Genomic DNA, 13,455 nt, shown 5'->3' with positions numbered 1-13,455 from the left:
ATGGAATTGAACATCCAGAAATAAACCCATACACCAATGGTCAGGTGATATTTGAGAAAGAAAAAAAAACACACACACACACACTGAAAAAAAAAGAAAGCATGTTGAACAAATGATGCTGGTCTACCTAGAGGTCTGCATGTAGAACAATGCAAATTGGTCCATATTTATCACCTTGCACAAAGCTCAAGTCCAAGTGGATCAAGGACCTCAACAGAAAACCAGATACACTGAATCTAATAGGAGAGAAAGTGGGAAAGAGCATTGAAGGCATTTGATACACTCTACGGTCGAGTCAACTGGACAAGCCGAAAGGCTTAAAAGTCACTCATGAGGCAAAAGAGTTTCAAGGAAGCTCTCCTCCTGGAGTCTAGTGTTCCCTACCCATACAGTAATTTTTCATTCCCGAGTTCCATTCCCGAGTTAGTCTAGTGTATGGATCCACGTGCTCTCTTTGAGTATTTTCCTATTATAAGTGCTTTTTAAAATTGAATTCTGACATGGCTTAAGCCTTCCACCAGTGTTCCAACAGTCCTAGTTCGTCCTTAGCAAGACCTTGGTCTTAGAATTCAGTAAGATTGTAAAAGCTAAGTCACTCCCTTACACAGGAATTTACCATCACTAAGGAAGAAGGAAGTTTCAGACCAAAGGAGAAACCAAAATAGATACTATAGCAGAGTTACACCCATACACACTTATTTACAATGGCCTAAGGGGAAGGTGGACTATACAAGAGACTAAAATAGGAACTATGGCAAGGACGTGAAGCCCTTGACCCTGGCTTCTAAGATTAGTGAATTTTAGGTGGAGCCCTAGTTAATCCCAACTGTTATCAATGTATTCTATCCTGGGTGGTTCCCGTTAGACCTTTTGTGTTTGCATTCCTCTGTTTTATGTAAGATTCCGATTACCTCAATTGTACCTTGCAAATATGTCACCCAACTTCCTTATTGTCCTCTGCATAAAAAGTCTGATGCTCGAGTTGTAAAATTACACTCAGATTCCACATGAACTCTCCTGTGTGTGTGTCTGTTTGTCACTCATCCATGCTTTGCCCACCCACGTCAAGAGACCCTGTTCCACGCAGACACAGGGACCCAGAAGGTCTGTGGCAGGCATTAACACAGGAGAAAATTTTCTGAACAGAACACCAATGGCTCAGGATCTAAGATAAACAATTAACAAATGGAACCTCACGAAACTGGACAGCTTCTGTAAGGTAAAGGACACTGTCAATAGGACAAAATGGCAATGTACAGATTGGGGAAAGATCGTCACTAAACCTACATTAGATAGAGGGCTAATATTCAAAATATGGAGAGAACTCAAAAAATTAGACTCCAAAGAACAAAACAACCCAATTTAAAAATAGGATACAGAACTAAACAGAGAATTTTCAACAGAGGAATCACGAATGTCCAAGAAGCACCTAGAGAAATGGTCAATATCCTTAGTCATCAGATAAATGCAAATCAAAACAATCCTGAGATTCCACCTGACACCACTAAGAATGGGTAAGGAAAAAAAAAAAAAAAAAAACCTCAAGTGACAGCACATGCTGATTAGGATGTGGAGAAAGAGGAACACTCCTCCATTGCTTGTGGGATTACAAACTGGTACCACTACTTTGGAAATCAATCTGGCCATTCCTCAGATAATTGGAAATAGTTCTACCTGGAGATTCAGTTATACCGCTCCTGGCTATATACCCAAAGCATGGTCTACCATACGACAAGGACACTTGCTTTACTATGTTTATAGCAGCCTTATTCCTAATAGCCAGAAACTAGAAACAACCCAGACATCCCTCAACAGAAGACTGAATACAGAAAATATGGTTCATTTATACAATAGAATACTATTTTCAGCTATTAAAAATGAGAACATCATGAATTATGCAGGCAGATGAATGTAACTTGAAAATATCATCCTAAATTAGATAACCCATCCCCAAAAGGGCATAAATGGTATATATTCACCCACAGAAAACCCATGCATGATACAACTCATAGACTATAAGAAGTTTAAGAAGAAGGAAAGCCCAATTGAGGATGTCTTGATCCCACTTAGAAGGGGGAACAAAATAATCATGGGGGCAGAGAGAGAGAGGGACCTGGGTAGGAGAGGGGAAGGGGATGGGAAAACAGAGGCAGGATCAGTTATAGGGGAGACAGAAGAGAAGCCCAGATGCCCAGGGGAATGAATCTAAATATACAGCTGCTAGGGGTGGGGGCTCAGGAACCTCTAGAATGTCCTAGGGACCTGGGATGTGAAAGGATCCCAGGACTTGGTGGGGATAACCTTAGCAGAAATGCCCAATAGAGGGGAGATGAAACCTGAAGAAACCACACCCAGTATATAGACAGGATCCCCAGTGGAGGGATGGGGTCACTAACCCACCTTCAAAACTTTTGACCCAGAGTTGTTCCTGTCTAAAAGAAATGCAGCGACAAAAATGGAGCAAAGACTGAAGGAAAGGCTATCCAGTGACCAGCCCAACTTGGGATCCATACCATGTGTGGGCACCAAACCCTTACAGTATTACTGATGCTATATTGTGATTGCAGACAGGAGCATAACATGTTTGTTCTCTGAGAGGTTCTACCAGCAGCTGTTTGTGACATATGGACATACAGCCAACCCCTGAACTGAGATCAGGGACCCCTATGGTTCCCCTATGGGGGAGGACTGAAGGATCTGAACAGTATGGCCACCCCATAGGCATTCCAACTGTGTAACTCAGACCCCTGTAAGCTCCCAGAGACTAAGCCACAAACCAAAGAGCATACATGTGCTGCTCTGTGGACCCTGGCACCTATGGAACAGAGGACTGCCTTGGCTCAACTCAGTAGGAGAGGATGTGCCTAATCCTGTAGAGATTTGATGCCCCAGGGAAGAGAAATGACAGGAGGAGCATCTTCTCAGAGACAAAGGGAGGGGGGAATGTGGTGAAGAATTCTAGGAGTGAAGATCACGAAGGTGGGGTATCACCATTTGATATGTAAATAAATAAAATAATAAAAAATTGTCAAGACAAAATATATGAAAAAAATCAAAGGCTTTCTAGAACAACATACACATACACAAACACGAACAATGTGGTAGTTAAAACAATCATATAATAAATGAAACTGCTGGAAGTAAAGGTTGTAACTCTAAATATGACAACATATGTTAAATATAAATATGTTACAATGAAATATTGTAAAGAAGGAGAATTACTGAGGGCATGGTGGCGCACACCTTTAATCCCAGCACTGGGGAGGCAGAGGCAGGCAGATTTCTGAGTTTGAGGCCAGCCTGGTCTACAGAGTGAGTTCCAGGAAAGCCAGGGTTGAAGAACCGATAAATAAATAAATAAATAAATAAATAAATAAATAAATAAATAAGTAAGTAAATAAGAAGGAGGATGAGGAGGAGGAGGAGGAGGAAGAGGAGGAAGAAGAGGAGAATTACTGAGATAATATAGTAGAAAATTACTCAAACCTCAATGTGTATTTTAGAGTCCAGTATCTATAGTTCTAAATCACTGTGCTTGGTTTGTTGTTGCTTTTTTTTTCCTCATATCAAAACATACCAACCTTTATGAATGTGATGTCTTGGTTGTTTTGATTTTCCATCAATATATTTTGTTTTCAATTCATATGAAAGACAGGAAATGTGTTTTCCGTACTCAGTAGAATATTTAAAATCAGCAGGAGAATATCTCATCTGTGAAGACAAATAAAGGCATTTGTGGGTCTTGTTTCTTGTTGCTGTGATAAAACACTTTGACAAATGAAATGGAATATAAAAGAGTTTGCCTCTCAACTCCAGGTTACAGTCCACCAATGACTTGTGGGAAGTCAATGCAGCAGGCACTTGAAGCAACTAGTTAGAGTCAAAGGCAAACTGCATAGAATTAATACATAAATGACATGCTGAGTTAACTTTCTCTATTTGTATTATAGCTCAGAATCCTCTTCCTATGGAATGACACCACCTACAGTGGATTTGTCTTCGTACTTCAGCTAGTCAAGATAACCCAAATACACACACTCACAGGCCAAGGTGGTCTATAAAATCTCAATGAAAATCTTCCAAGCTGATTCTAGATTATGCCAAGTTGATTAAAAAAAAAAAAAAAACTAACCAAATCAGTGATATCAAATATTTCAGGGTTTCAAGGAGTCTTCTCATATGTAATGCAGTACTATGACATTTATATTTAAAACTCTATAAGACAACTAACATTAAGAAAGACTTTATAAGCCCATTGTTTATTGCTTTGTTAAGCAGCCTGATAAGAACAGTCAATGATAGCAACAGTCAGTGAGAGAAACAATCAGTGATAGGAAAAGCCAGTGATAGGAACAGTCAGTGGTAGGAACAATCAATGTTTGGAACAATGATAGCAACAGTCATAGCAACAGTCAGTGGTAGGAACAGTTAGTGATAGGAACAGTCAGTAGTAGGAACAATCAATGTTTGGGACAATGATAGCAAAAGTCATAGCAACAGTCAGTGCTAGGAACAGTCAGTGATAGGAACAGTCTGTAATAGAAACAGTGGGTAGTAGAAAGATTCAGTGATAAGAACATTCAGTGATAGCAAGAGACAGTGACAGAAACAGTCAGTGATAGCAGTGGTCAGTGGTAGGAACAGTCAGTGATAGCAACAGTCAGTGGTAGGAACAGTCATTGATAGGAACAGTCAGTGCTAAAAACAGTCAGTGATAAGACCAGTCTATGCTAAGGTCAGTCAGAAGTAAGAACAGTCAGTGATAGGTATAGTCAGTGATCAGAACAGTCAGGGATAGCAACAGTCAGCAATAGCAACAGTCAGTGATAGCAACAGTCATATGTAAGAACAGTGAGAGATAGCAACAGTCAGTGATAGGAGCACTCAGTGAAAGGAACAGTCAGTGGTAAGGACAGACAGAGGTAGGAACAGTCAGTTGTGGGAGGTACAGTCAGTGATTGCAAAAGTCAGTGATAGGAACAACCAGTGATAGCAACAGTTAGCTGTAGGAATAGTGAGTGATAGCAACAGTCAATGATAGGAACACTCAATGGTAGAAAGCGTTAGTGAAAGCAACAGTCAGTTGTAAGAACAGCCAGTGGGAGGAACAATCTGTGCTAGGAACAGTCATTGATAGGAACAGTCAGTGGTGGGAACAGTCAGTTGTAGGACTTGTCAGTGATAGAAACATTCAGTGATAGGTATTGTCAGTGGTAGGAACAGTGAGTGATAGGAACAATTAGTGAAAGGAACAGTCAGTGATAACAACATTCCATGATGAAAACAGTCAGTGATACCCTGGGGAAATTCTATAAAGGCAGTGGAAAGAAGAGGCCCTCTCCATAAATAACAGATGCAACATGTTTTGTCAGAAAGCCTGAGGAAGTTTCTGAGAAAGAAAGGGATGGACATACCATAACCTTACAGAACACTTAATGTGCCACAGATAGGAAAATAGACTGTAATATAAGGACAGACCTTGGAATGGGGTCAGAATAAATACAAGCCTTTTTAGTATATGTGGGAGCACAATGGAGCACTGATGAGAAAGGAGCTTCCTGGGGAGCAGGTGTAGACTGTGTCCTAATTAGTGAGGTGCTAACAACACTCCATTAGCTTCTTCTCTTCACAGATCCAGCAGACCACCTAAGGACCCAGAATCAGGGAAAAGCCTTTGTCATTGCTTCACTCTATCTACATGGCTTTCCATTCTGGAATATGGTATCCACATTCATCTCACAAAGTTGGAGATCAGAAAATGAGAGGGTACAGACCTTGTTTCTAAATTAATATCCACAAAGGTTAATTTAGAAACTTCCATTAAGATTTCATTGGCTTTCCACTTATTAAGAGGAACATATGAGACCTGGAGCCAGAGGGAAAAGTCCAGGGGTAGGGAGAGGGGCATGGCTAGAACAAAATTGGCATACTGGTAAAAAAACAACAACAAAAACATATAAGTGAATCATTAATATGTGAAGAAATACTGTGTTTTATAAAATCTGTTACATTTATTTATTGAAGAAATATTGTTTTATAAAAATTGTTACATTTATTTATTCATTATTTATTGTTTGCTTGTGTGTGTGTGCATGTGTGTGTGTATACATGTATACCATGGTACATATGTTAAAGTCATATATGGAGAGAGTTGGTTTTCTCTTCCACCATATGGGTCACAGGAAATCAAACTCAAGTTGTCATGCTCACTGACCAGCATCTTTTCTTTTAACTTACTGAGCATATGTGCCCAAGCATATATTACATTATCAATTGTCAGAATGTTATGCCTTCTCTGATAAGATAAACTATATTAGGAACGTCTGTGGATTCATCTTCAGATACCTCCATGTCATTAATTTTAAGTTTGTTATGGAAAACTTACATAGTACTTATAATCCACTGTTGTTTTATGCACATTACAGATCCTTGCCATCATTTAATACCCAGAAAGGATAACAGTTGTGCTCTTTTACTGTGAAAAGCCTCATAAACACCTTCACTCAATAGAATAAAGCTGTATCTTTGCCCCAGATCACTCAGGACTCATTCCCTGTTTGGATGAATGGTTCTACCTTCATCTAAACCGTAAGTCAGTTAAGTTTCTGATAAAGATTAGGGTGGAAAACCCATTATGCTTCTGTTATGTTTTGACATTGTCCCTCCCCCCAACATTTAGTTTTCTGCCACACATTCCAATCCAGGCAATACAGGTATTGGTAGTTAAATCTGTTTTTTCTGTAGGTTTGGTAGAGCATGCCTGTAATTGTATAGGTAGAAGTGGGGAGATCAGAATTTCCCTCCACTATGAAGTGAGCTTAAGGAAACATTTAGACTCTCAGTCTTTATAAATCTCTATGTGATCTTCTCTGGTTTAGTGTTCTCTTCTGTGTTCTCTGACTGAAGTGTATCTATTTGTCCTCAGCAGTGACGGAACCTTCTGTGCTCGTCCGGCTGGTGTTCTGCACTTTCTCCTCCAGTTCTTCTCAGTGAAGAATTTTTGACTCATCAGTTCTAAGACCATTTATTTTCATTACCTGCTTGATGAAAACCACTTTTTTTGCTAGAAATACAGATAAATAGGGCATTTTCAGCTCATGGACTTTCTGTTTCCTAAGACTGACAAGCTTATACTTTCTTAGTCATAACTTCAAAGTGTAGTAGCAAAATATGGTATGGTTTTAGATAAAGATGCTTCTATTGGGACTTAAATTCAGTTCAATTGAAACAATTAGACCAAAAAAATGTGTAGAATGCTACTTTTCAATTAATTCCATGATGGTAACTTGTAAACACAAATACTTCTATAAATCATCTTCCTGCTAGTGTTCCATATTAATACTCTCTTTTATCGCATTACCATATGTGCAACTGACTGCATGCTAGAAATAACACAAAATAGAGGCCACCAGTGTTAGGGAATCACAGGCCCAAGACACTACATACTATTGCTTAGTTATAAAAAGAAATGATATCAACCATTATTTACAAAGTTTTTTATTTTCTTTTACATTCCTTTTTTTTCAAACTGTCTTCTTAGTATCTCTCTCTAAGAGACCAGTTCTATTTTCAGCCTTGGTCAGAGAAGCTCCTTCTTTTTCACTGAGGTGACAAATGAAGAGATTTACTCCTGAATGATATTTTTGTGCACTATGTATTCAAATGCTGATTTCTGTTTCTAGAGATCTAGTTGCAGTCAGGATTTGGTATTATTATTATGAAGCATCTCCTGGCAGTATTTTGTAAAGCATTGTTCTCTAGAACTTTCTGATTACTCATTAAGGAGATGAACAGACAATAGATGGACAAGAGAGGAAAAAGTAGGACTTTGGGGCAGGGGTTAGGGCAGGGGTCCTCGGGAGATAACCAAGCTCTTGCCATCAGGACATGGATGAAGAAAAAGGCCAGGCCTTAGATAGCAGGTAATGAGCCACATGGCTGAGAAGTAGGCTAGTCCAGCACTGTCAGGTTAGAATAGCTCAGAATCTGCCTAGCAATTGTACCTAAAGCTTTTAACAAATATAAATATCTCCATGCCATTATTCAGAGCAAGGGTTGGCATACAATGGCCTAACTTTTACAATTCACAACTGGTCAAACTGTGTGTAAGAAAAGACTGTTGAGTACTGACCCATAAACAGAGCATCTATATTACTCTATGCAAGACACAGGGAACATCATGGATGAGGAGTATGAGAAATAGAAGAGCCAGATCTTAGGGCAGAGTGCTATGGAACTGGGTATTTTGAACATGAAAAAGTCACTGAACTCATGAACAATCTCATCCAAAACCTGTAGAAGTTTGGATACATCACATGCATGGAGATGATGGCTGGTGAGACCCTAACTCTTGCTGAGAGACTCTGAACAGGTAATGAGTGCTGATGTTGTGGCCACTGACAATCTGCTTATGCTTCATTAAATAGGCTGCACTGATGCTCATTCAGAAAATAATCATTAAATTTAGTGAGGACTGGTTGAGAAGAAATAGAGCTTCAATAGAATACAGGAGGCCTAAAAGAGAGTGACAGGTAGTGTAAAGTGTCCTGAGTCAATAAAAGAGGACAACAGGAATGGAAAGTGTCCTAAGGCAACATAGGAGCATATAATACTGCCAAAGAATAACAGAAAGAGATCATGTTAAATTCCATTCCAGGTGTCCACCCGGCCCTGGAGGCTATTGCCTCAGGATCCGTGGGAGCCATCTTGGTTCCAGGACTCCCCAGAAAGAAGTCTGCACAGGTGAGAGGGTGAACTACAGAAGCTGACAGCTTCTGTGACAGGCCAAAGCAACACAGCTTCTGGGAAAGGTCCTGTTTTGGGCCTTCATCGTCGACCAGGAGGAGGTCCAAACGCCAGATATCTGTGCACCTTCCCTGTTAGAGGAGAGCTTGCCAGTAGAAACTGCTCTGACCACTGAAACTCAGAGGAGAGAGCTAGTCTCCAAGGTCTGCTGATAGAGGGTAACAGAATCACCAGAGGAACAATCTCTAAACAGAGACAACTATAACAACTAACTCCAGAGATTACCAGATGGCGAAAGGTAAACCTAAGAAACTTACCAACAGAAACCAAAACCACTCACCCTCATCAGAAACCAGTACTCCCACTTCGCCCAGTCCAGGGCACCCCAACACACCCGAAAAGCTAGATCCAGATTTAAAAGCATATCTCATGATGATGGTAGAGGACAACAAGAAGGACTATAATAACTTACTTAAAGAAATACAGGAAAACACTGCTAACCAGGTAGAAGACATTAAAGAGGATGCACAAAAATCCCTTAAAGAATTGCAGAAAAACACAACCAAACAGGTGATGGAATTGAATAAAACCATCCAAGACCTAAAAAGGGAAGTAGACACAATAAAGAAAACCCAAAGTGAGGCAACGCTGGAGATAGAAACCCTAGGAAAGAAATCTGGAACCATAGACACGAGCATCAGCAACAGAATACAAGAGATGGAAGAGAGAATCTCAGGTGCAGAAGATTCCACAGAGAACATCGGCACAACAATAAAAGGAAATGGAAAATGCAAAAAGATCCTAACTCAAAACATCCAGGAAATCCAGAACACAATGAGAAGACCAAACCTACAGATAATAGGAATAGATGAGAATAAAGACTTTCAACTCAAAGGACTGGCAAATATCTTCAACAAAATTATAGAAGAAAACTTCCCAAATCTAAAGAAAGACATGCCCATGAACATACAAGAAGCCTACAGAACGCCAAATAGACTGGACCAGAAAAAAAATTCCTCCCAACACATAATAATCAGAACAAAAAATGCACTAAATAAAAATAGAATACTAAAAGCAGTAAGGGATAAAGGTCAAGTAACATATAAAGGCAAGCCTATCAGAATTACACCAGATTTTTCACCAGAGACTATGAAAGCAAGAAGAGCCAGGACAGATATTATACAGACACCAAGAGAACTCAAATTCCAGCCCAGGCTACTATACCCCGTCAAACTCTCAATTACCATAGATGGAGAAACCAAAGTATTCCACGACAAAACCAAATTCACACATTATCTTTCCATGAATCCAGCCCTTCAAAGGATAATAACAGAAAAAAAAAAATACAAGGATGGAAATGATGCCCTAGAAAAAGCAAGAAAGTAATCTTTGAACAACCTAGAAGAAGACAGCCACAAGAACAGAATGCCAGCTTTAACAACAAAAATAATAGGAAGCAATAATTACTTTTCCTTAATATCTCTTAATATCAATGGACTCAACTCCCCAATAAAAAAACATAGACTAACAGACTGGCTACACAAACAGGACCCAATATTCTGTTGCTTACAGGAAACCCATCTCAGGGAAAAAGACAGACACTACCTCAGAATGAAAGGCTGGAAAACAATTTTCCAAGCAAGTGGTCTGAAGAAACAAGCTGGAGTAGCCATTGTAATATTTAATAAAATCGACTTCCAACCCAAAGTCATCAAAAATGACAAGGAGGGGTACTTCATACTCATCAAAGGTAAAATCTTCCAAGAGGAACTCTCAATTCTAAATAACTATGATCCAAATTCAAGAACAGCCACATTCATGAAAGAAACTTTAATAAGCTCAAAGCACACACTGCACCTCACACAATAATAGTGGGAGACTTCAACACACCACTTTCATCAATGGACAGATAATGAAAACAGAAACTGAACAGGGACACAGTGAAACTAAGAGAAGTTATGAAACAAATGGATTTAACAGCTATCTATAGAACATTTTACCTAAAACAAAGGATATACCTTCTTCTCAGCACCTCATGGTACATTCTCCAAAACTGACCACATAACTGGTCACAAAACAGGCCTCAACAGATACAAAAATATTGAAATTGCCCCATGCATCCTATCAGATAACCATGGACTAAGGTGATCTTCAATAATGAAATAATTAATAGAAAGCCAACATTCACGTGGAAACTGAACGACACTCTTCTCAATGATACCTTGGTCAAGGAAGGAATAATGAAAGAAATTAAGGACTTTTTGGAGTTTAATGAAAATGAAGCCACAACATACCCAAACTTATGGGACTCAATGAAAGCATTTCTAACAGGGAAACTCATAGCTCTGAGTGCCTCCAAAAAGAAAGTAGAGAGAGCACACATTAGCAGCTTGACAACACACCTAAAAGCTCTAGAACAAAGGGAGGCAAATTCACCCAAGAGGAGTAGATGGCAGGAAATAATCAAACTCAGGGGCGAAATCAACCAAGTGGAAACAAGAATAACTATTCAAAGAATCAACCAATCGAGGAGCTGGTTCTTTGAGAAAATCAACAAGATAGATAAAACCTTAGCTAGACTCACTAGAGGGCACAGGGAAAGCATCCTAATTAACAAAATCAGAAATGAAAAGGGAGATATAACAACAGATCCTGAAGAAATCCAAAACACCATCAGATCCTTCTACAAAAGGCTATACTCAACAAAACTGGAGAACCTGGATGAATTGGACAAGTTTCTAGACAGATACCAGGTACCAAAATTAAATCTAGATCAGGTTAATGATCTAAACAGTCCTATATCCCCTAAAAAAAAAATAGAAGCAGTCATTAATAGTCTTCCAACCAAAAAAAGCCCAGGACCAGATGGGTTTAGTGCAGAGTTCTATCAGACCTTCAAAGAAGTTCTAATCCTAGTTCTTCACAAACTATTTCACAAAATAGAAGTAGAAGGTACTCTACCCAACTCATTCTATGACGCCGCAATTACTCTGATACCTAAACCACAAAAAGGCCCAACAAAGATAGAGAACTTCAGACCAATCTCCCTTATGAATATCAATGGAAAATCCTCAATAAAGTTCTTGCTACCGAATCCAAGAACACATCAAAACAATCATCCATCCTGACCAAGTAGGTTTCATCCCAGGGATGCAGGGATGGTTCAATATATAAGAATCAATCAATGTAATCCAGTATATAACAAATTCAAAGACAAAAACCACATGATCATCTCGTTAGATGCAGAAAAAGCATTTGACAAGATCCAACACCCATTCATGATAAAAGTTTTGGAAAGATCAGGAATTCAAGGCCCATACGTAAAAATGATAAAAAGCAATATACAGCAACCAGTAGCCAACATCAAAGTAAATGGTGAGAAGCTGGAAGCAATCCCAGTAAAATCAGGCACTAGACAAGGCTGTCCACTCTCTCCCTACCTATTCAACATTGTACTTGAATTCCTAGCCAGAGCAATTAGACAACAAAAGGAGATCAAGGGGATACAAATTGGAAAGGAAGAAGTCAAAATATCATTTTGTGCAGATGATATGATAATATATATAAGTGACCCTAAAAATTCCACCAGAGAACTCCTAAGCCTGATAAACAGCTTCAATGAAGTAGCTGGATATAAAATTAACTCAAACAAGTCAATGGCCTATCTGTACACAAAGGATAAAAAGGCTGAGAAAGAAATTAGGGAAACAACATCCTTCTCAATAGTCACAAATAATATAAAATACCTTGTTGTGACTCTAAGGAAGTGAAAGATCTGTATAAGAACTTCAAGTCTCTGAAGAAAGAAATTAAAGATCTTAGAAGATGGAAAGATCTCCCATGCTCATGGATTGGCAGGATCAACATTGTAAAAGTGGCTATCTTACCAAAAGTAATCTACAGATTCAATGCAATCCCCATCAAAATTCCAACTCAATTCTTCAATGAATTAGAAAGGGCAATCAGCAGATTCATCTGGAATAACAAATACCAAGGACAGCAAAAACTCTTCTCAAGGATAAAAGAACCTCTGGTGGAATCGCCATGCCTGACATAAAGCTGTACTACAGAGCAATTGTGATAAAAACTGCATGGTACTGGTATAGTGACAGACAAGTAGACCAATGGAACAGAATTGAAGACCCAGAAATGAACCCACACACCTATGGTCAATTGATCTTTGACAAGGGAGCTGAAACCATCCACTGGAAAAAAGAAAGCATTTTCAGCAAATGGTGCTGGTACAACTGGCGGTTATCATGTAGAAGAATGCGAATTGATCCATTCCTAACTCCCTGTACTAAGGTCAAATCTAAGTGGATTAAGGAACTCCACATAAAACCAGAGACACTGAAACTTATACAGGAGAAAGTAGGGAAAAGCCTCGAAGATATGGGTACAGGGGAAAAATTCCTGAATAGAACAGCAATGGCTTGTGCTGTAAGATCGAGGATTGACAAATGGGACCTCAAGAAACTGCAAAGCTTCTACAAGGCAAAGGACACCGTCAATAAGACAAAAAGGCCACCAACAGATTGGGAACGGATCTTTACCTATCTTAAATCAGATAGGGGACTAATATCTAATATATATAAAGAACTCAAAGAATGTGGACTCCAGAAAATCAAATAACCCCATTAAAAAATGGGACTCAGAGCTGAACAAAGAATTCTCACCTGAGGAATATCGAATGGCAGAGAAGCACCTGAC

The 13,455-nt window shown here is 39.1% G+C and overlaps 1 protein-coding gene across 3 annotated transcripts in view; it reads right to left on the bottom strand.

Moving 5' to 3' along the window:
• The window catches only part of Lrriq3 (leucine-rich repeats and IQ motif containing 3), a 100,884-nt gene that overhangs the window by 26,658 nt on the left and 60,771 nt on the right, over positions 1-13,455 (bottom strand). For all 3 annotated transcript variants that reach the window (XM_006502189.3, XM_006502190.4, NM_028938.2), the window contains exon 6: positions 3,582-3,711. In XM_006502189.3, coding sequence (XP_006502252.1) covers positions 3,582-3,711 — 130 coding nt within the window. The remainder of the gene's footprint in view (positions 1-3,581; positions 3,712-13,455) is intronic.

This window comes from Mus musculus, chromosome 3 (genome assembly GCF_000001635.26).
Source record: "Mus musculus strain C57BL/6J chromosome 3, GRCm38.p6 C57BL/6J".
NCBI lineage: Eukaryota > Metazoa > Chordata > Mammalia > Rodentia > Muridae > Mus > Mus musculus.
This window is presented reverse-complemented; position numbering and strand designations above follow the sequence as displayed.